Source organism: Eutrigla gurnardus (assembly GCF_963514095.1).
Source record: "Eutrigla gurnardus genome assembly, chromosome: 6".
In the NCBI taxonomy this organism is placed as follows: domain Eukaryota; kingdom Metazoa; phylum Chordata; class Actinopteri; order Perciformes; family Triglidae; genus Eutrigla; species Eutrigla gurnardus.
In genome coordinates, this window is record NC_139920.1 from 16,595,616 (window position 1) to 16,619,095 (window position 23,480).

At 40.6% G+C, this 23,480-nt stretch overlaps 2 protein-coding genes across 2 annotated transcripts; both read left to right on the forward strand.

Moving 5' to 3' along the window:
- The first annotated feature begins 392 nt into the window (after positions 1 to 392).
- On the forward strand, positions 393 to 6,586 carry mfsd12b (major facilitator superfamily domain containing 12b). The gene is made up of 9 exons (XM_084011895.1): positions 393 to 677; positions 2,464 to 2,674; positions 2,757 to 2,889; positions 2,973 to 3,158; positions 3,889 to 3,981; positions 4,058 to 4,150; positions 4,271 to 4,444; positions 5,614 to 5,708; positions 5,885 to 6,586. Exons 1-9 carry the CDS (start codon positions 407 to 409, stop codon positions 6,018 to 6,020), a joined length of 1,392 nt encoding a protein of 463 aa, XP_083868021.1. The 5' UTR covers positions 393 to 406; the 3' UTR covers positions 6,021 to 6,586.
- Positions 6,587 to 7,674: 1,088 nt separating this feature from the next.
- LOC311014529 (occludin) lies at positions 7,675 to 23,307 on the forward strand. The gene is made up of 9 exons (XM_084011182.1): positions 7,675 to 7,883; positions 11,924 to 12,513; positions 14,067 to 14,258; positions 14,511 to 14,678; positions 18,851 to 19,014; positions 20,455 to 20,670; positions 21,213 to 21,384; positions 21,571 to 21,612; positions 21,898 to 23,307. Exons 2-9 carry the CDS (start codon positions 11,932 to 11,934, stop codon positions 21,994 to 21,996), a joined length of 1,635 nt encoding a protein of 544 aa, XP_083867308.1. The 5' UTR covers positions 7,675 to 7,883; positions 11,924 to 11,931; the 3' UTR covers positions 21,997 to 23,307.
- The last annotated feature ends 173 nt before the right edge of the window (positions 23,308 to 23,480 follow it).

Genomic DNA, 23,480 nt, shown 5'->3' on the forward strand with positions numbered 1-23,480 from the left:
TGGTTCTTAATCTCATGTAGACTCTTCCTGAGGCGTGTACATTGCAAAGATCTATGACATTCAACAGGGGAGAACAAAATAGTCCACGCGACACGCATCCGCGCGCCTTTTGCGCGTGAAGCCGTCGGTGTACGTCACGTGGCGCTGATGGTTCAGGAGCTTTTGTTTGATTCTGCTGAAAGCCGGACCGGCTCAGCTGAGCAGCGTGGGGACCCAGCCCGGCATTTAACCCGTTTATTATATGATTTGATCATTAAGGAGACGTTTTGGAGAGGTTGAACTGTGTTTTCTTCTTTTGTTCAACGTCTGTTAGTGTAACTATTTGCATTATGTATTTGTAAATATGACGAGGACAGAACTCTAATTGTGAATAAAGGAAGTTTTATCACAGGACTGGAGTGAAGTGATGGAGCCGTTTGTGCCCGCGGAGCGCTCTCTGTCCGTCTGCAGACGGCTCTGTTACGCGGTGGGACATTTCCACAACGACCTGACCACCTGCATGTGGTTCACCTACCAGCTGGTCTACTTCCACTCCGTGCTCGGCTTTCACAGCACCTACGCCGGGGCGCTGATGCTCATCGGCCAGCTAACGGACGGGCTCTTCACGGTTCTGATTGGATACGAGTCCGACAGAACCACGAGCGTCTACGGCAAGAGAAAAGCCTGGCACCTGTTGGGTACGTACCTGGGAACGGTCCTCAGACGCGTTTCCAGTCAGGCTCGGCGCTCATACAGTAGGCTACTCTGTCAGGGGTGGAAGACATAGTATGTGGAAAATAAGTCATTATTATTATACTACCATACTACGGCATTATTATTATTTTAGAAAGTTTCTCATGTTGAGATACTAAGTCATTATTTTGAGATACTAAGTCATTATTTTTAGAAAGTTTCTAATTTTGAGATACTAAGTCGTTTTTAGTTTCTCATTTAGATATACGATAAGTCATTATTTTGAGATACTAAGTCATTATCTTAAGATACTAAGTCATTTTTTTAAGAGTTTCTCATTTTGAGATACTAAGTCATTATCTTGAGATACTAAGTCATTTAAGAGTTTCTCATTTTGAGATACTAAGTCATTATTTTGAGATACTAAGTCATTATCTTGAGATACTAAGTCATTATCTTAAGATACTAAGTCATTTTTTAAGAGTTTCTCATTTTGAGATACTAAGTCATTATTTTGAGATACTAAGTCATTTTTTTAAGAGTTTCTCATTTTTAGATACTAAGTCATTATCTTAAGATACTAAGTCATTTTTTTAAGAGTTTCTAATTTTTAGATACTAAGTCATTATCTTAAGATACTAAGGCATTTTTTAAGAATTTCTCATTTTGAGATACTAAGTAATTTCTAGATAAGTCATTATTTTGAGATACTAAGTCAATTTTGGAGATAGGCTACTTAGTCATTCTTTTTGAGCAATGTCCATTTAATGGAATACCCAAATGGATCCTAGCTAGCCAGATCTATTCGTGCCTTTGGGCAGTGATATTATCAATGTATTAAATTACATAATCTCACAGTCGATTTAATGTCAGCTGTTATTTTTGCATTTGGCAGCATCTACTGATTAGCTTTTAGCCTGGAATGCAAACGTCTCTGTATTAATGTTGTAGTTTGCTCTTTGTCCGGGTGTGTTGTAAATTTGCTTACGAAGCAAATTCATCATATACAGGATCTCTACGCTGATACCCAGGTTCTAGGGTTACACCTACCTCGCCTACCCCAAATCCTGCTTCTTGGTACAGGACTCGGGTCTGAGGTGCACTTCTTCATTATCACATAAAGCTTACATAGTTTAAGCCTCATTTAATGAGAAAAAAAGGCCACAAAATCCTGGAGGGACAGAAAAATACTTTGTTTCGAAGTACTGTAGGCAAAACTTTGCTCAAGTTTAAGCAGGACAGGGAAAGTAATTTGCTTAATTGAAGCAAACGCTCCCAACCAAAGATTTACTTCAGAGAACTCCGGTCCTCCTCAGGCTTTTCTGTTCTGCACTTCAACGTCATACACCCTAGACAAATAAAGGGAATTAAGTATCAAAAGTACCTTCCTCCTGAAATGTACTAAGTACTAAGTATTGGCTAGAAGTATTAATGCAGAAATGGCCCATTTCAGAATCATGGCCTTCATATACAGGTGTATAGTGATGCATTCATGTAAAATGTAGTAAAACTGTCAAATACATATAGTGGAGTAAATTCCTCCAAAATATAGTGGAGCAGAAGTATCAAGTAGTATACCTACGAGAGTGTATTATATATTATTGGATTATTATTTTTGATGCATCAACATGTCAGGATGTATTGATGCTGGTTGAGGCGGAGCTAATTTCTAGCTTTATAAACTATTAGTTGAATCTAATCTTGTTGATGGTGCCTTTAAACAACAGCAAGATGCTGTTAGAACATTTAATACTATTGTAAATATTAAAATAATGCCCTCTCTACTTCCAGGGACGGTTTGTGTTATTGTCTCTTTCCCCTTCCTGTTCATCCCCTGCCTGGCCTGTAAGGACAACACTCCTCAGTGGGCCCAGCTGGTCTACTTCTCCCCCTTCATCATCATCTACATGTTCGGCTGGGCAGCCACTCAGATCTCACACCTCTCCCTCATCCCAGAGCTCGTGTCCAGCGAGAGCGACAAGGTGGAGCTCACTGCGTTAAGGTGAGGACGCGTCATCACAGCCTCCGTTTCAGAAACAAGGTGGTGTAGTCTGAACCAGATAGATATATTCCTCCTTGCGTAGGTACGCCGCTACTGTGATGGCCAATATCACAGTGTTCACTGTGGCCTGGCTGCTGTTTCACTTCCAGTCTCAGCAAGATGCGAGTCTGTCCATCACAGACAACCTGGGCCCGCAGGACATCCCTCTGTTCAGGGTAAGAAGAGAGACGATATGCAAAATCACAACGTGTACTGTTTTCTTTTTTGTATTTTTAAATCTGTCTTTCTTTGTCTGTAGACGCTGGTCCTCACTATGATGGGTATTGGAGCTGTGTTCACCCTGATATTCCACGTCGGCACAAAAGAGAACGTGCCAGCCTCAAAAGGAGAGAATGTGAAGGTCACACCTTCCTCCTCACAGGATGCTTTGCTTCGTCCTGTATTTCAGTGGAAACACTGGCTGAAGGAGCCTTCCTACTATCAGGTGAATCCCTGCTGGCTGACTGGCTGCTGACTCCTCCCTGTCCTCACCTGGAACGGCAACTCTGGATCACCTTTCTATTTGACGTTTAATCACATGTTCTTATTACCGGAGTGTTTTAAAAATGATGATATATTGTACGTTGTCACACCTGGCAACTGTCTACTTCCATTTATTTAAATTATGTGGAGATACATTACTGCTGGGCATAATTATGCAACAATTATTATAATATAACATTATCTATTCTAATTCAAAAGTCAACTGGGTGTTGCCAAAAACGCCAGTACAAAAAGCGTTGAATCCATGGTCGTATTCTTCGTCTTAGCAACTTATTTCCTGTTTGAAATCGTATTTTTGGTTATTTTCTAGCTGTATTTTAATCAGCTGTGTATTAAGCAGGAAAAACGGTGCATTTGAGTCTTGCTTATTTTCTTTTAATTGAGGAAAATGGGTTTAAATTGAAATACTGACATATTCGTCGGATGCTATAATAAATAAAAAAAGAAAGAAATGTATATACATAGAGACCCAGATTAGAACAGATGAGGCAGCAGTGATCATAGTAATCAACTCAAGCAAGTCTCTAGTGCATATTAATTCATTTTCATATGGCATAAAATCTAAAACTGTGTAAAATACTTGCTTAAAATACTTGTGTTTATGTACTATTTGTAGATTTGTTTGCTAAAACCTGCAGTTACACTGAATTGATCCTTTAAATCTTGTACAGGTGGCTTTCCTGTACATGTTCACCAGACTGATAGTGAACTTATCTCAGTCCTTCATCTCCGCTTACCTCACAGACTCACTATTTTTACCAAAGGTGAGGCCACTCAGTGTGCAATCATAGTAACTCGTCACATAGCCTCTGTATACTAGTTTCCCTCCTCTCTCCTCAGAACTTCATCGCCATCATACCTCTGGTGATGTACGTCAGCGGCTTTGTCTTCTCTCTGGTCATGAAACCAATCAGCAAGCTCATAGGAATCTACGTCAGTCTCTGCCTAATAATGTGTAATTTGCCAACTCTGAGTTATGACTTCCTGTCTGCTGCATGAATAATACATTAGTGGTTTGACAGAAAAGTAAAATATAATATGTTTGTCCACCAGATTACCTGTTTCATCGGCCTCCTGTTGGTGTTCAGCTTTGCCACTTGGGTGTTTGTGGACAAGAGCATGGGAGCTGAGAGAGTTTTTGGAGCAGCTGTGCTGCTGGGAGCCGGTTCGGCTATAATCATGGTGATGTCTCTGTCCATGACGGCCAAACTCATCGGGGAGAAGACAGTAGGTGGAGAGAACTAACCTACGGCCGTGTATTGCTTTCTAGGAGCAATTAGAACAATAATGCTGCCCCCAAATCTGTATCTATCCCCAACAAATGTACAATTCACTTCTGCTTGAGTAACATTTTCATAAAAACTACTGTACCTGCTCTATTTGAGGACATTCCTGAGCCTTTTCAAAGTGAAACTCTATATTTGTGATCATTTTTCAAAGATCTTCAATAGGAACAAATGAGTGACTGACAGCCACAGATAAGGCAGGGAAGTGGAATCCTAGACCCACCTGGCAGGGGATTTTATTATATATATATATGGGTTGCCATCAATTTCCATCATTTCTTCCACAGACTTTTATTAAACATTGCAGTACACCTTTGAGCCACACGAGGGAGCCTGAATGGTCGTATTGTTCTGACAATTACAATCTGCTTATAACATTGAACCTACTATAAAAGGTTGGTGTACATTCAGTTTTACTGATGAGAGGACGACAAACCTGAGCACCTCTCAACTCCACCTGATAGCCTTTATTTGATCTGGTTTATGAAGCCATTAACATTCAAAAAGACATGATTTATTAAACCTATGTCTCCTAAAATGACTGGTTTACCTATTGAAGATAAAGGTGTAAATTCAACCTTCTAGCAATTTAAGATGAGGCCTGTTGTGAATTGGGTTGCGATGGTTTGTCATTTTTAAAAAGTGGGTCCCTAGAAAAAAAAACTTGGGGAAACCCCTGGTTTAGTGTGCCAAATATTGTCTTTGAAAAGGCAAGAATCCAACCAATTAGGGAAATCGCATGCCACTTGACTTTATGGTGAGTTCAAGATAAATGAGGTCAAGATGAATGTCATCACACGGCAGGAAAACAATCTGCTGCCCTTTTGGTTTAAATATCTCATTAGGATCAGCCATCCAGAGCATAGTTAAGACCTACAGTATGATAAATATGTGCATTGTAATAGGTAGAGGTAATGGAACGGGAACCTTTGTTGTGGACTGCATCTGTTCTCATGCCTGTCTTTCTGAAAAGAGGTGAATGAAATTAGTGGATAAAGGGATTCATAGAAAATAGTGCTGTGACGAATTGTGTCGCCCTCTCAGAGAGATCTCCTTCATTTTGCCTCGCTGCAGTGACTCTAATAATCTGTGATCTGTCTCGCTCGACAGCAAAGTGGAGCCTTTGTTTACGGATCGATAAGCCTCACTGACAAGTTGGCTAATGGTGTGGTGATCATCGCCATCCAGAGCCTGCGACCGTGCAGGTGAGCCTCTATCAATTAGAGAATATTCATTCAGTGTAAGTAAGTAAAACAAATAGTTATAAAATCTCTATGTAGCTCACAGCAGGATGAGGGTCTAAAAACGCTGTTTTTTTGTTTTGTTTTTGTCACTCTTGAACAAAAGTTGTTCTCATTTCCTCTTCTTTTCTCTCTAACAGCACAGAGGCCTGCTGCTCAGACTGTGTCTGGTTTTATCGTGACGTCATAGTGATGATAACCGGGGGCATGACCTTGGCTGCAACACTTTCCCTGATCTCTCTTGCAATCTGGCCGATCAGGATACGGAGAAGTTAGGAGTTCAAAAATCTGCATTGCCCTGATTGAACGTCTCGTACCTGTGGACACGCACACAGAAAACCACAGTTCATGTCACAGATGTAATAACTTACGATGTAAGAGGCAGGAATTTCTTCTCGATTTGAACTTTTCCTGTTTGTGAGTTTATTGCCATATTACTACTTAAGGCTGGATTAGAGTATATTAATAATCAACATCCTCAAGGGTTGTGCCTTACTCACTAGTCTTTCCAAATATTTGACATATATTTGACATCATGTACTTGCTTTTTTTAAAGCCATGCTGTCACCTAGTGTATGAATCTGTAACTACACCGTTTTCCAGTCCACATCACAGGGGAAGTTTGTAAGTAGAAAAAGAATCAATGGATTCCAATTAAAATACACTGTAATGCACAGTGAACAGGTGTGATTAAAAACATGAAGTATGGCCCTGTTCCATTTAGCTGGGCCAGGGCTTGTGGGATTGTGCACGCTGGCTCAATACATTGGCTGTGACACTAAATAGAATGGGACCACAATTAATTGAACTTATCTTTGCCCTGCAATTACATGTCAAAATGGCTGCTGTGAAAGGAACTAATTCATTTATAATGTTACATTCTTTAATAATATTTAATAATGTTAACAAGCACCTCAGTTTCTATCAATTCCTGTGGTCTGTGTCATAAAACCCATTTGTAAATGTTCTAACGACTCAGTGAAGATACTGTCCTTCCCTATTTAAGAGCCAACTGACCTCCTTGCTCGATGAGGGATCCTTTTCAGGGATCTCAAACCCATAAATGAGTATGAAACACACTTTTGTGATATGAATACTTCATGTTGTAGCAATTGTTTTACAAATGATTTGAAAATAAATACTGTTCAGCTGGTTCAACCATCATTTACAGGCCCTGTTTTCTTGAAGGGGTATTAGTTTGCTGCAGTTATGGCTGGAGTTTGTATTTTACTCTTAGGCTTTGATTTGTCACCTTCTCTGTGTTATTCAGTGAATCGGATATTAGTTTGGTCAATTTCAGGGTCTCATTACGGGTGCAGTCTTGTTTTTTTTTTATTTTATTTATTTCTTTATCAATGTATTGGTACTTACCCACTGTACATAGAGGAATCGGCTTTATACACCGAAACAAAGTTGTGAAACAAAATAAATCCAACCAAAGCCATCCAATAAATTTAGTAAATACGTTTTTTTTTTTTTAGTTTTTTTTTTGCACACATGTAATAATACATCAAAATCAAAAAGAATGAACCAAAACAAAAAACAAAAACAAAAAAAAACATAAAAGGTGTGGCAGGAGAGGTCAAGAAGCCAACAGACTAAGCAAATTGAATTACACATTTTCAAAGCAAAATTAAATTGAGTAAAAAAGTATAATATTTCCCTCTGAATTATGGTAGCGTAGGAATATGTGACAGAAAAGGAGAAAGTACCTCTAAAATGTCGCGTAGAAGTTACACTCCACCACTGATTGTAGCTAGAAATCACTGTTCTTCAACTCGGGTGGAACAGGTGATATATTCCATATCTCTGCACCCGCATGGTCGCTGTAAACCGCAGAAAGCCCGACCCCTAGTGGCGTAAACCCGTCGGTGCAGCAGTGTTGTGCGGACAGGCGGGACTAAGCAGCACTTGTTCAAAGGCCGTTTGTCTGCGAAGGGAACCGTTGTCTCTGTCTCCGCCCGGGACACTTTAAAGCTGAAACTTTTAAGTTTCGCCTCAAATTAAGAACTTTTACTTTAATATCGACACAACTCGGGAGAAAGGCTAATTTTCTGACGACACAGCATTTTTTCCCGCAACGGTTGAAAACTTTGAGAAGGGGACTTTTCACAGGAAACTGGGAACTGCGACCCTCAGGTAAGACAACACGAAGTTTAAAGGTTAACGGTGATTTCAGCGGCGGGCATGTCGAGTTATTCTGTTAGACTAAACCTGCATTCAATAACCGTGTTGTTAACGAGTTATTAAAAGTATTTAATGTGAACGGTAACGTTAACTAGTAACGGTAACGTTAGATGTGTAACAGGTGGATACCCTCCAGATCACCGGATAACGTTAGCTAACGACATTATTGAATTAGCGCTAGCTTAACTAACGATATAAATGAGCCCGTTAAAAAGACCAGTAAACACAGAAAATCACAGCAGAGTAAACGTATCTATATAACGGTGACGTTAGTCTTTATAAGCTTTATAAAAACCTGGGATTTTTTAAAGAATTGTGGGTTGACGTTATCCAGTGGTGGATGAAGTGTGTGTGACAATAGTAGCCTGTTATAATCAAAATATAAGAGTTTGAATGTCTGTTAAGTCACTGTCGAGCCTCTGATGAAAAGTATTGTAATATTAATATGTGCAGTATTACAAACTAGATGTCTGTGGCGACTTGATTTATATAAAAAATGGATCCATGCCCCAAATCCTTAAAACCTGAAGCTCGTACATCAACTAAAATACTCCTGCTAAACTCTTGAAGCACTATTGCATAGGTGTCACTCAAATATAAATACTAACTCAACCAAGGCTGGAGACCACCACAGATACAGAAGAGTGTATGTGATATTAGGACGTACATCATGGGATCTGCCATCTTACCTGGGTGTTGTTTACAATAGCCACCATATATGTATGATTGTCAGCTGTGCAGCACCTGATTGCCTTAGGACCAACGAGGCCAGGGAGGCTGGCATCACTTTACACTCAGTATGGACTAGATAAGACATTTTTTTTTACATATAGAACTACAAAAAAATACTGAATCAAGCAAAGATAAAAAAATATATATAAGGTGACTGAAAATGGCAACGTATTTTCACATTCAGCAACCAAAAGTTGATGGAAATCACAAAATGTTATTGAGTTAAATGAAAGCAAAACTGAAATGTCTTATCTGGGCAGCCTCATCAAAGAAATTACATCTTACATGATCTCAAAAAACACACCAGGCAGGAGCAAAATGAGCAAAATTACCAACAAAAAAACCCAAACAAATTCTTGCTGATTCAACACAACCAAATCTTTATTGATATAACCGAGGTGGTTAAGATATTATCCCCTTCATGTTGTACCCTTCAACAACACCACTCCTCCAAAATGACAGTTGAATCACCATCTCTGGAACAGTTTTTTGCATTAATGTGCATTTCTAAAACATCTGCAACTGAATGCATATCATACCGTTTACTTTTTACTTTTTACGTTTTTTGTTTACAACCCAGGAGGTTTTTTCAGCAGGTTGTTTTTGGGCAGGAAGTCTTGGCTGCCTCCAGTGTGTGTGCCAGTGTGTCCCAGCCTATGGGTCAGGGTCCTAATTGTTTTTGACAGATGTGAGACATGTGACTGTATGAGTGGAATTCCATTATCAGCAGCAGATGATAGAGTCTCTGTGTTGTAGAGGAGCTCCGGCTGCGGCTGGTGGGTGTCTGACCTGACCTGTGACTGTGGTCCAAAAGCTATACGCTTTCTGCCCAGCATGAAAATGAGAGCCAATTTGGACAACACTGTACTACTACTACTACTACTACTATTACTACTACTACTACTACTACTACTACTACTACTACTACTACTACTACTGCTACTGCTGCTGCTGCTGCTTCTTCAACAAATGCTTTGAGCAAATGCATACAATACACTGTATTCAGGGAATTTACCAATGCCTAATTAAAATAATTCCCCTTAAAGCTGCAAAGATTAATCGATGAATCAATTAGTTATCAACTATTAAATTATTGCCACATATTTTGATAGTCAATTCATTGATTATTTATTATAATTGATTCATTTTCTAAGAAAAATAAAGCTTCTTAAATGTGAATATGTTCTCATTTCTTTCCTCCTCTAACAGTAAACTAAATAGCTTTGAGTTGTGGACATCAAACTCCTAGTTGCCTATGTTGAGAGAGAGAGGTCGATGTTTTTTTAGCCTGTTTCTTGAAGTAGGGTTTTGATTTTGAAGATTTTAACCAAGTGCCAGTTTTGGCTAATGCACTATTCCTCATGTAATGGGGAAGTATGTCATGTGAGGGAAGTAGAAATCACAGTTATTTTGTCCTTCAATTTCATTGCTCTGAAAGGGCTCATTTCTCGCCAAATGTCAAATCAAAGTAGAAATGAAAGTAAGACCCACTGGCTCAGGAGACGGCCTGTTGATCAACAATAAAGGACACTTGACACCACTATGCACAACATCCACCTGTCGTCCCCTCCTTCTGTCTCCTTCTCCTCCCTCTCCTCCCTCCACTCAGGATCAGCACAGAGCAGCCCTTGTTTGATCCTCCCTGGACGGTGCCCCATTTTTTTTTTCTTTTACATCGACTCCATGGCAACACTGTTCCTGTGACGAGCAGCCATGACTTTTACCCCTCTTGCTCCCACAACAAAGGCAAGAAGAGGGAGGTTGCAAAGGGGGGAGGAGAGCTGGGGGACAGGGAATTGGGAGGGGGATGAAGGATATGGAGGAATGAGAGAGGGAATAATGGGAAGGTGTCTGGAATGGAGGCTCTGAGGCGAGACTTCTTCTGCCGTATCTGCCTGAGTCCCATAAATAAAGGAGAGTTATTACCAGGGACTGGAGACTGTGGGCAGTGCCAGGGCCGAGACTGTCTCCCTGTCTGTCCGTATGTCTACGTTCCTGAATGGCCGTAAAGCCTGCAGTTATACTTTCTGGAAGAACATGAGCTGCTGTGTAATCGTGTCGAGGAAATTGTTGGAATGTTTATACTCCTCCTCGTGGAAAAGCACTTTCTTAGAGCTCTTCCAAGTTCACCATCTTGTCCGTCCCATAATTAGAAAATGGCAGATATGCATGGGCAGGTGTGAACCCCGGCAAAGAGCCATGTTTGATGGGCCATGCAGACTCTTGCAACCCTTATTCAGCAAGCATAAATCAAGCTTTATCCCCTCACAATCCCACCAAGCTGCTTGATCAGGAACAAGATGTAGATGGCAGACATTTTAGATTGTGTTGTGCTACCATCAGTTTTGGGCTCTGGGGACATGTTCTGGGCATTTTTCAATGCATGTAATAGACTTAACAGTGAATCAAAAGAAAGATGAATCAACAAAATGCACCATTAATTGCATTATTAAGTGTTATGTGCTTTATTTAGCAGATGACATATTACTGTCTTACAGCGATTAGAGTTGGCAAAAACTCTGCAGTAAATGCGCTCTGCTGTCTCCATGCCTTTTTAGTCAAACATGTAGGCAGCACCCTCCCTGTAGGTCTCCATGCTCTACAGGGAGACAGAAGAATAGGCATTGTTAAGTTGTATACACTGTGGCCTTGGTTATCTCTGTAAGATTTGTAACGAGAAAGAAAACCCCCCAAAAAATAGCAAGAGGGCGGGATGTGAAATGTTCAAAGAGTGGCTGGACATTGTGGGGGCTGGAGAGACTCCTCCAGTCTGTGAAGAGGCAAAAAGGAAAGTATTGTTGTTTGACTGCGCTCTCTTTCCTGGTACCGACATCTCCACACGGATTCTGACTTTGCTGGTTCAGAGACCTAAAAAAAAAAGGTCAATCCAATTTCTATTTTCTGTCAGTTTTATGAAAGCAGGTCTTATCTAGTTTATAGGTGATAAATGATGAAAGTTTTGCTCTCTGTAACCTAATTTACGTAACCTGAGTGAGAGGGGGAAAAAAGCACAAACAGGCCTAGGTTGTGCCCTCATAAATCACACTCCCTTGGAAATGGTAAAACATTTACACCGGTCTGTTTCTAACTCTCATTACCAAAGACAGTCACGCCTAACTTTCCTCTATCTCCACGTAGCATGACTCATATCAGTGCTGCTGAACAACAGCCGGACAAATCTTCCTAGCGTTGTGCAGTACGCGTTGCTCTCTGGACTATCCACTACTATAACTCTTTTTGTTTTGATTTTTGGTTTACAGTTGCAACGATGTTTGACAAGCAGCACTACGAGAGCCCACCTGTCTACAGTCCACCTTTCAGCTCGCCATCCAACAACGGCTTTGGCCCTCCAGGCAGCTTCCATTCCCCTCAGAGCGATTACAACGCGTACCCACCTCCACCGGGATCTTACTACATCGAGGACAAACCGCAGCACTTCTACAAATGGCTGTCGCCTCCAGGGATTATCAAGGCCATGATGGCTACGGTGATCGTGTTGTGTGTGGCGATCTTTGCCTGTGTGGCCTCGACTCTCATGTGGGACATGCAGTACGGAATGGGAATGGGAATGGGAATGGGCTATGGCAGTGGATACGGTGGAGGTAGCTATGGCTCAGGATATGGTGGTTATGGAGGGGGGTATGGAGGTTATGGAGGAGGTTATGGCAACAGCTATGGCTCCTACATCTCGCCTTACTCAGCCAAAACTACCATGATTGCCATGGCAGCTATTAACTTCATAGGGGCACTGGCCTTCTTCATCACCAGCTTCTCTAAATCCAACACCGTCCGAAGTAGGAAGTTCTTTCTTGCCCTCATGATAGCAAGCATCGTTATGGCTGTCCTGCAGGTAAGACTCATTCACATTTAATGGTTTCCTTGTGTTGGTGCTCTGTTGTTTTTGAGTCTCCAGTCACTTTATATGGAGGGAACATTACACATGACACTGGTGATGGGTGATTCAGAAGAATAAGATAACTGTCTTTAAGTCGGGCTGAAGATGGGCCTGGTTTGAGATTTCTTGCCTCTAGTTAAGTCTTGCTGTACATATTTTCCTCCTCAGATCAAATCCAGTAATCCAATCCAATAATATCCAACGCGAAGCAATTTATCTTTTATTCTCCAGAATAAGGACATTATTTCTCTTAGATTTTGCAGCCTCTTGTGTATTGTTTAATCAAAGTCTGTGCCCTCTTTTCGGTTTGTGTCATACACACCAAGAGCCCAGCCCACAAAAGCTTAGACTACACCAAATATTATAAAAAGGACATTTGCAATGGTGTGTAAAAACTGTTTGACTGCTGCACAGACCTCACATTCTGAAAAACGAAATATATTGTCTCTCCTCTCATAAGGTCAATGACAAATATCCATAATCCCATGCTCGGGCTAAAACAGGTCAACTATGTCATCATCATCCAGCTAAAATAAACTTAGATGGCACGGCTTAAAGTGAAATTCATTTTCAATCTTACCTTAATCACACATAGCACGCACACAGATTGTTTAGATTCTGCTGCCTTATAAATGCTCCTTCTTGTGGGTGTTGTAAAATGATATGGGAGTTACATTTGCAACATTACATTAGCGTTTTTCTGCTGAAGTATCTCACATTCATGTCTACTTTGGAAGTTCCCATCCCAACAAACGGTCTCAACGCACAACTCATGAATGGTATTTAAATGTACATGTTCTCAAAACCCCTGAATAACAGAGTGTAATCTGATACAGGACTCAGTTAAACCCTGTTCAGATCCCAGTGTTGTACATGCCCAGTTGGTTAAACACAGACAGATATTCGTTAGAGATCCCACTAAGATGTTTACGTGTCCCAAAATGAAAAGGCACTTGTATCCGGGATCCGATCTGTTGATTTTATTTCAACTACTGAGCTTAAGAATGTGTAGCTGTTCAATATGGAAAGAGATTTTTCTGTTAAAGTAAAAATAGGCAAGACGGCTGAATTTCTGTACGTTTTCTCTTATCTTGTTCTTGAATAATTATACAAAATAAGTGATTTCCACAAACCTGTAAGGGTGTTACAGCTTATTTGTGCTCAGTTTATTTTCAAATTCAGTGTTGATAAGGGCAGAACATTGACCATAACAGGCATCCATAAATATGTAGATGTTTTTACATCTTCCAGCTGATTAAGCTCCAGCAAAGTATTATTAAAGGAGAACTAGAAAACAATCATCACGTTGTTTAAGTCTGTGTTGTACTGTACCCTCTGCACCTAACAGGATGTGCAGCACGTTAGGGATGATATGATTACTGCTGAATGTTGGTCTTCACATATAAGATACGACAGTTTTGTCTGAATTGAATAGTGAGTAGTTTTACTGTAATTACTGACATGTTTTATGACTGTAAATATTAACGATCATGTTTTTTTCCCCCCAGGGAATCATAAGCATCGTTTACATTGTTGGGGTGAACCCGATGGCCCAGGGCTCCTCCAGCATGATGTACAATCCCATGCTTATGATGTGCCAGAACCTCTACCAGACCAGCTACTCACAGATGGGAGGAGTGGGAGGCTTCCCCATGTACAACCAGTATCTGTACCATTACTGCTTTGTGGACCCACAGGAGGTGTGTAGATATCTCACAGTTGAGTCAGTACTATATATATATATATATATATAAATATATACTGAGCATATTCCCATATTATCAGTCCTGTATGGTTTTGTAATCAGCACTTGTTACATTTTTTGGGTACATGGAGCCACAAATGATGATGTCACACATGTGCATTTGTGTACTTTGTGTACCAGCCAGGATAAACCAGCTTTGTCCTTGAGAACTTTTCAGATTTTTTTCCACATGTTCTTGCTTTTCAAGGGAGTTGCCATGGTGTGTGGATTCCTGGTTGTCATCGCCTTCGGTGTCGCAGCTTTCTTTGCGCACAGAACGAGAGGGAAGATCTGGCGCTACGGGAAACCAAACATCTATTGGGAAGAGCCTCTTGTTGGTGGGAAGGCCTCGGATGGCAGAGACGTAGAGGACTGGGTAAGAAACGACAGCATGCTAGTCGGTTTAATAAGACTGGGTTTACATGGGATTTACAAAGAAAAAAAATCACATTTCTGACCCTAACTGACCCTGGGTTTGTGCGTGCACAGATTGCAGTCAAATGAACAGGGTCACCGAGGGTTTAAATCCTGCCGTAGGAAAGTTGATGGAATACAGACAGATTTGATTAGATGATGAAACTGGAGACCATCCTGCGATGGGATAACACCATCCCAAACGGGCCATTGGCTGGTAAAGATCAGCTTGGGTGTTTTTGTTGGGTGAATCGGAAGGTTGGCCCACCGAAACTGACATGTGCTTTTCCCTATCTGTCACCAAATTTATAAAGTGGCAAGTTAGTTTCCACCCATCTTGTTCACAAAATCAACATTGGCCGCAACATTGATTGCCTCCCTGCCTTTGTCTCTCACAAGCTCGTTGACAATGGACCCGGCTATAGGGCCCTATGAATTTTTTTTTTTTCTGTTTCATGTCTTTATTTTGTTCCCAAATTCTATGACCATCAACTAATTTGATTAACACAACATTGTACTGTGCAAGTTATGAAAAAAAATATATTCCATGTACACTCAACCCCAGTGAGCTGCCACCACAAAGAGAATCTAATTCTGTACCTACAGTGATGTTGCACCTACACTGACGTAAAGCAGATAAAGAGGTAGGTCCCCAGGGAGGTACTCATCCTGCTTAGGTAGTCATCACTTTAAAGATAGGTTAGGTGATTGTGGTGATGCAGTAAAGCCGAGCTGCTTCTTTATATAATGCCAAGGTTGGTTTGTGTTGTTATGCTATTTGACACAATATATCCAGATTTAGTTCACCAGTCCAAAACTCTCATATATTTTCCTCATTTGTCTTTATGAGTTGACAGTTCAAAAGGAGCGTCATATACAGAACTTTATGAGTTTCTCGGATCCAGCAGGGAAACGGCCACACTACCGTAACAGTGTTTCCTCGGACTGAGTCACTTTGTTCAGGGTCAGGGCTGATAGCAGTCAGGGATTGTTTGCTCATGGTCTACTACCTGGTTTCACTCTGAATAATCATTAACCACCTGAGAAGATAATAAGCAGGCAGGCATTCTCGAGAGAGAGAGAGCCCGCCTTCAAGTTTTTAAATGTCAACATCACACTGGTCACATGAAACTGTTACCTGAGATATGGATTGATAATTGACTGGACCTGCCACTTTAAGTGCTGCCTGTTTCATGCAGTGACTGACAATAACAAACAGAAAAAGTTCAGGTTTGAAATTGTTATTGATGGAAAACAGCATCAATAGGGTCAAACTATGTTTGAAAAAGGTTTGTAAGTCGTTTTTTATTGTTTATTTTCCTTAAAACTAGGTCTACACAATATTTACTTTCTGTTTCTAAATACTGTTGTCAGCATCCTCTCCAGCATACAATCCATATCCATGTCCAGAACACAAATCAGTGCATGCAGACACATGACATACAGCACATGCATGCCAATTGCAAGTGAAAAAAGTAGAAATAAAAAGAAAAAAAAAGCTTAAAATCCTTCAAGTATATAAGAAAACAACTGTAATGAAATTAGATATATTATAGTTGACTTTGTTTACTTAAGCTCCCATCCATCCACCTGTTTGCCCACGCTATCTGACACTGGTATGTCTTGCATCCATTCTAGAATGAAAGGTAGTGATTATTGTTTTATTTTGGTAAGGGAGTGAAAGGTATGCTTAAAATGACTCAGAAGTACTAGCTTAGCTCCATTATTTCTTCAAATTAGTCAATGAAGGATGGAGAAGGTGCTGCGAGTCTCTCGCACCGACATGAAAACACCAAATGAAACACTGAACAGACATGGTGGGGTATTGGATTATATAGGGCTATAGCGGTTTTCATCGTCTACAACATGGCATCATGCACACAGAAGTTCTGCAAGCAAAGTGGACGAGACAAGACGAGTGAATCCTATGACGAGCACTCGTGTCTGATAATGGAACCATGCTCATTGATGTCATGGGACCTATTAGTAAGTACAGTAATGGCGTGTATACTGCTACTATATAAAAGTTTCACAATTCTTGGTATTTTTGATTTAAATAGTGATGTAAATAAGAGATACGTTTTTGATGTTAAAGGGTGGTGAAAAGTGCAACGTGTTTCTATGGAAGATGAATCATAGATGATGTGATTATCAAGCTATAAACATGTATGTACAGTAGGTAAGAACATATTTGACTTATGTTCCCTGAAAAGCAGGTCAGCCAATCTTTATTTACATATCTTATCTTTGTAACAGCCTCAATAAACAGGATATCTGAGTGTGGTAGAATTGACCCCATTCTCATTTCCCTCATACTTCCAATGTTCCAGATATTTTTATTTTATCTAAATACTGTATCTGTGTCACAAAATGAGTTACCGGACTTGTTTGGCTCCTTTAAATACAAGGCCAGTGACGGTCTTCGGCTGTGGTTGGTTTGAGGTTGAACCCATCTCTGTTGCTGAGCTTGGGGAGGCCGGGCATGCTCTGATGACCTCACACACTGGCCTCATTCAGCTGCTGCATTGTGTCTGCTGCATGAGGTCATCAGAGTTGGCCTCTGCAGGGCTGTCTGTACGTTGGAGACACACTGGTCTCAACACAAGAGCTGCACAGCTGTAATGAGTGACAAAATCCTGGGCTGCTGTCATAGGATTAAAACATTCAAATAGAAAGTGAATTTGAAAGTATTACATTGTTATAGAATAATACATAAATGACCTGTGTCCATATAGCATCTTTTCATGCTTCATCTTTGATGAAGCACACGTCTACAATTAAGCTTGTTTTTTAGTATTCAAGTAGATATTTCTACCCTTTTCTTGCTCTTCATGCTTTTCTTCAGCAGGACCAGGCCTCTCAGACATTCTTACTGTGCTTCCACACTCTGCTCACAGCCCAGCAGCCACTGTGCTGCACACTGAGAGGGCATTGTTAGGATTCTTACATGAAGCGCACGTCTTCAAATGGGATTCTCCTGCAGCTGCACGAAGGGCACCTCTCCCCCACCCAGGCACTCCACCCGCCGAGATTATTGTTTTGTGGGGTGAGGCTGATGCTCCTGCACTGTGAGGAATTTGGGAGATTGCTCAGTAACGTACCACGAAGTAAGCAGGAGGGTGGATGTTTTTTTAGGGTTATAAACTGTAAGCAGGAGTGGTGCTGAAATGCATTATAGATAAGTACAGAAAATACCAATGCCTTTTTGTCCAGGTGCAGACCATGTTAGATGTTTTTCCAGAAATATGTATTTTGAAAAGTAAAATCGGCGCAACATTTTCCAGCGTTATTTCATGTAAAAAGGAGAGATGCTGCGTGTTTGCCTAATTTAAAACCTGCCTCACGTCCTCTTTGAAAATCAATCAAAGCTTTTCTCATAGCTTTAAGCCAGTTATTCTTCCAGGTACCAGAGAAACACTAAGATGCATTGAGACTTTACTGCTTTGTAGAGGTTGCATCTTGTGATGGACACGTTTACTGGACCCAGAAACAGTGACCACCCCTGAGGCTTTCATTGTGAGGAATTCCCTCATGCAGCCAGTCTGAACTCACAGGAAGGACTTGAAAATACGGCTTAAGGCAAATATATTGACATGACAGACCTTTTGTTTGGAGAAAGAAAGGAGGAGCACATCCGTCCCAGGTGTTCACGAAGACATAAGACAATAGAAAGAAGTGGAAGTAAAACATCTCTGTCAGATATTTTCTGTGTGAATATTATATACTAACTTATCACAAACAGACTTCTTGAAATGTAAACAAGAGACCATCAATGGTATTTCATTACGATCCCAAATGTTTTGGTTTATTTTTTTGGTGAATTAGGTTGATCTCACAATTAGCCTTTTGTCATCCTTTGTTTTTGTTGTCTTTTCAAGCTCAGCGAACCAAAAAGATAGACTTCATTTTGCTTTCCTGTCCAATTACATGCCTGACTGTTCTATTAAACTTTAAGCACTAACTAGCATACCTCTGTCTCTGCTGTAGAGAGAAAAGAGAAGAAACGTAACGGTTTCTTTAACAGGATGCCAGTCAGAAAACATGCCTGTAGCATGGCCTAGCCTTTGTGAGTGCTTTAGTTGTTTGTTTGTGTTTGTTGAGTCTGTTCCTTCTGTCTTTTCCTGTCTGCTGTAGGTGAACAATGTGGAGGAAAGTCGCAGTGTTCAAGACGCCCCTACCCTGCTGGTGTCCGAAAAGGGAGCAGGGCTGCTCAACGCCTCAGCGAACAGTGTCATCTCCTACCCCCCAGCCAAGGTGGACAGCAGCTCCTATAATGAGGAAGTCACCGAAAACAACGAGTGAGTGAACCTGGATTCTCAACCCCCTTTTCACCTCAGAATACAACACAATTTTTCCTTTTTCCTAAAATAACAAAAGTTACTCGCAAAAACCTCCATAAACCAATGGGTGATGTCGCAATGGCTACATCCACTTCTTATATATTATACAGTCTATGTTTTGACATCAAAACGCCCTCCTCTGATCAACTAATACACATAGTTATTTCACATTTGATTGGATGAATGTACATATACACCAAGTTCAAGATCAGTCATCAACAATATTTGAATGTTTTACAGGATGAGAAAAGAGAGGCGTTATATAAAAATACAATTATTTGTTTTTACATACATTTGATATATAACAAGAAATCAGACTCAAAGATGCAAATGTCTTTTCCTTTGACTGTATCTTTGAGAAATACTTAAGTTGTGTATGTCTGTTCAGGAATGTAGAATTTCCAATAGCAGAATTACTGGGTTGCAACATTTGACTGTACGTTGTAAAGCAAAGATTCCACACAATGAATCTCCAAACATGTGACTCACACAAGCGATATCTAATCACTGCTGTGTTTTAAAGCCCAAGAAAACATATTGCCCTTCCCACAAAATGAGCTCTGTGTGTGTGACCTTTAAGCCCTTGTTGGATTAACTTTCCCTGTTTTTTCTACTCATGTTCACTGGAATCTCAGAGGAAGGAAAAGGCTTTTTGTGAACGAATGTATTTGCCTCTCTTCAATGCTGCGAATGATTTCTCAAGCACCTTGTTTTTGTTTGCTTTACTGTCCTCGAGCACATTGCTCTTCACAGGTTCTTGACAGCTGAGTGGCTTTGAAAAAACAAGCCCAGCTCCTATTAAAAATGTGCCTTAATGACCTATTTAAGGTGGACTGCACTGTTAATGTTCATGGACACTAGGATGAAATAATACAATTTGTGATCTCGTGATTTCCTCCCTCACAAAGTAGAGTCGTTTTCATAAGCAAAAGAATGTTCTGCTCTGTTGCCTTTTTTGTAAGAACTTGTAATATCTGCACCGCTGGATTTGGATTCCTCTACAAATCCCCACAAACCTACAAAATTGAGCATGTTTCCTCCTCCCCGTTATTAAAGAGCTTTACCTGCTTCCAGGTCACTGATGGCCCTCCACATGGCACTCAAAGTCAAATGATAGGGTGTGAGCAACAGTATTTATTCGTGGTTCAAAGTGTGAACCCTTTTCCATATGTTATCGGTCTGGGTCATATTGGTTAATATTTGTTTTCTTTATGTCTTTCTTTAAGTTCCCAGTGTTATTTGGGTCATGATGTTCTTTTTGCTTAGTTTTTCTTTATATGGTCAAGACCATAATATCACTGGGGATGGGTGGCTTTCAGTCACCTCTTTGAATTTTTATTATAAATAATATCTCTCAAACAAAATTACTTTTTTTATTTTTATGTTGATGTCCTGCAGGTACTCGGACAGGACCATAAGCAGACCATCAGAAGCTTTCTCCCATGGCAGAACCAGCACCAGCGCCTCAGAGGGGACTGGCGGGGGCCGAAAACCCTCCGCCAACAGGGGCAAGAGACGCAGACGTAACCCCGAGCTTGATGAGTCCCAGTATGAGACGGAGTACACCACAGGAGGAGAAACGGGCAACGAACTCGACGGAGATGAGTGGGAGAAGTAAGGACGTGCTTTTGTATCTCTGTGCAGCTCATACTTTGGATTAAAGATGCAAATGTCATTATCTAAGAACACAGAATGTTGATTGCAGCCGCTCCCTCAGGACCAGACCTAAATTCTTTGATTGAAAGGAACAAATGTAAGCTCAGAAAATCAAGTTCACATTAAATAGACGTGATTTACGGGAACATGCAGTGAGAACATCTTTTGGAAAGTACAGGAGAGTAAATAAATAGATGCTTAAACAGCTAAGCGTGGAAAAGTCTCCAGTCTATATATGCTTCACTCTGTCCAGGAGAGTAGTTAATCCTCTGAGGCATGCCAGTTCACATGGGCTGTACTCGGGAATAATGAGAGAATTGGGCCAAAGGTACAAAACATGGGAGTCAGTATAGTTTATGAGAAAGAAAGATTGATTTATTGTCAGTGGTTCGATCCACATGGACTAAAACACCATTATTGAGGCTGTGATAATCTTGTGCAGGAAGTTCGTTCAAGTCTTTCTACTGATGCTGATCTCTGTGCTCTTTGTCCTCCTCCAGTACATACCCAGATATAGAATCTGATGCTCAGCGTCATGACTATAAGAGAGAGTTTGATGCCGACCTCAGGCAATACAAGCGCCTATGTGCTGAGATGGACGACATTAATGACCAGTTGAACAAACTCAGCCGGCAGCTGGATACACTGGACGACACCTCTGCCAAATACCAGGTGAGCTATAAAAACAGCGTTCCCCTCCTAGACTGAGGAGAAAGGAAGGCAAATTCAATTATTGTATCTGAGAAAACAAGCTTATCCCTCACAATTGCCGAAATTAAGCATCATTAGCATTTTACAGTTTACAGCTGTATAATGGGACACAGGATCATAACACATTTTTCCCCATATTTTTCACAGGCTGTAGCAGAGGAGTATAATCAGCTGAAGGATCTGAAACAGGTGGGGAGATGTCTCTGATGATACATTTTTATGATTTTAACTAAACTCCATGAAGACTTGATTAAAAAATGCAGTTACTTGAAGGAGCATCAAGTACTCAACATTCTGCTGCTAAATGTCACCTCACTTAACATTCATAGTTGTCTGTCACTGAGCTTGTATTCGTTTTCTTTAGAGCAAAGGAGCCAACATTTACTCTGTCTAGTATCATTAAACAACATTTGCATTTATGTGCCGTTTTGTATTATTAAATGACTCACTTGTGCTCTCTTTGCTCTCTCGCAGACATCCGACTACAAGGTTAAGAAGAGAGATTGCCGCAGGCTGAGACACAAGCTGTTCCACATCAAACGCATGGTGAAAGACTACGACAAGAACCACTGATGAACCCGCGGAGTCCCGACGCTCAGCTCTGTGGTCCACACAGCAAACACCCACAGACACACTCCCAAACACTGCAAAGACTCTGTGACACGCCGAGACCAAAGTTACCTGTACAGAACCAACACACACACACACACACACACACACAGGGATCATACTGTATGTTAGTAATAATGGCCGTGATCAGTTATGTAGAAATAGCTACTTGCTTGGAAGTAAAATGGAAGCAGGGTGCTCAGCTGTAGCCGCTTCCACAGCAAACACTGCCTTTTCTCTAAAGATTCATCAGCGTTGTTGGCAGCGTTCAGTCACTCGTGAGAATCGGGGGGTGTGGCTTGGAGAAAAGTCATTTGAAAGTCACCTGACATTCAGTCACCTGTGAAAACACGGCTCTCAACTTTTGTGGTTCTGTTTGCTCTCTGACTTCTCTTTGTTATATCTCCACAGATAAGGGGTGGAACAGTATTGTAGAGGACGTAGTAATGGCTGAGATTGGTTGCTGGGATTGCTTTGCGAGCAAATATGCATTTTCTTTAACCCTTGGCATGGCGTTATCTTTGTCACAAATTAACTTTAGTTGTGTTTTTCTCATCTTCTGCGGCTGCGTTCGTGACTAACTTCAACACAAGTGAAGTGAACTATTTGTAGGGTTATGTGTTTTTTGTCCAAACTAAGATTTTTATATTGATTGTCATAGATGATGTGACACCAAAAAGGGGACAAACTGGCCAACGTGAGACATTGTTGTATTGTATATACTTTTAATGAATCCTGTTCGTACTATGTACCAAGAACACATTTACAGTATCTGTCTATTAGATTCAGCAAATATCTTACTTCTGTTATTTGTACATACTAAAGACCTATAGTGGCTTGTTTTTTTAATCATTGAAAAAGTACTTAAGCTATGCAAATTAGTATTTTACAGTATTTTTTTAATCCTGCACTCTCCTCAACAAACTGGAAAACACTGTTTCTGTCACTCTCTATAAGCTCCGCCCTTCCGCTCATTTGATACTTTGCCAATGAAAAATGATCATTTGCTGATTCCATGTGGTAAATTTAGATGAATTCACTTCATGTGCAAAGTGTTAGGATCTAGCGTACGTTATAAAATTGACACCCTTTTGATTTCTCATGCGTTTGTATTTTCGAAGAACATTGTTATTTTAAACCATTTGTGAGCCATTTATTTTTGTATGAATTTATTTTCTTTGATGCTATTATAAGACCATTTTTCTAAGTGTATACTTCCATAAGGTATGATGTCTAAAAAAGTATTGAGTTCAATAATAATAAACATTTCTAATTATCTTATAATTAGATAAACCTGTCTCTTGCATGTTTTGCTGACCCTGCTGGTTTGCAGATATCTGCAGCTTTGTGCATCTGCAGTGAGCGTCCAGCAGGGAGAGCAGGATGACTCAGGGAACGCTGTTGAGCCCATCGCAGTCAGCTCAAGGTAAGCTGCTGCTGCCCTCTCT

What these genes read in the sequence shown, in the direction of transcription:
- mfsd12b (XM_084011895.1), top strand. Translation starts at nt 407, where the DNA reads ATGGAGCCGTTTGTGCCCGCGGAGCGCTCTCTGTCCGTCTGCAGACGG. An exon ending in ACTCACTATTTTTACCAAAG is followed by an intron (nt 3,982 to 4,057) that starts GTGAGGCCACTC and finishes CTCTCTCCTCAG; the next exon opens with AACTTCATCGCCATCATACC. An exon ending in GCAAGCTCATAGGAATCTAC is followed by an intron (nt 4,151 to 4,270) that starts GTCAGTCTCTGC and finishes TTTGTCCACCAG; the next exon opens with ATTACCTGTTTCATCGGCCT.
- LOC311014529 (XM_084011182.1), top strand. Translation starts at nt 11,932, where the DNA reads ATGTTTGACAAGCAGCACTACGAGAGCCCACCTGTCTACAGTCCACCT. An exon ending in GCTTTGTGGACCCACAGGAG is followed by an intron (nt 14,259 to 14,510) that starts GTGTGTAGATAT and finishes TTGCTTTTCAAG; the next exon opens with GGAGTTGCCATGGTGTGTGG. An exon ending in GAAGTCACCGAAAACAACGA is followed by an intron (nt 19,015 to 20,454) that starts GTGAGTGAACCT and finishes GATGTCCTGCAG; the next exon opens with GTACTCGGACAGGACCATAA.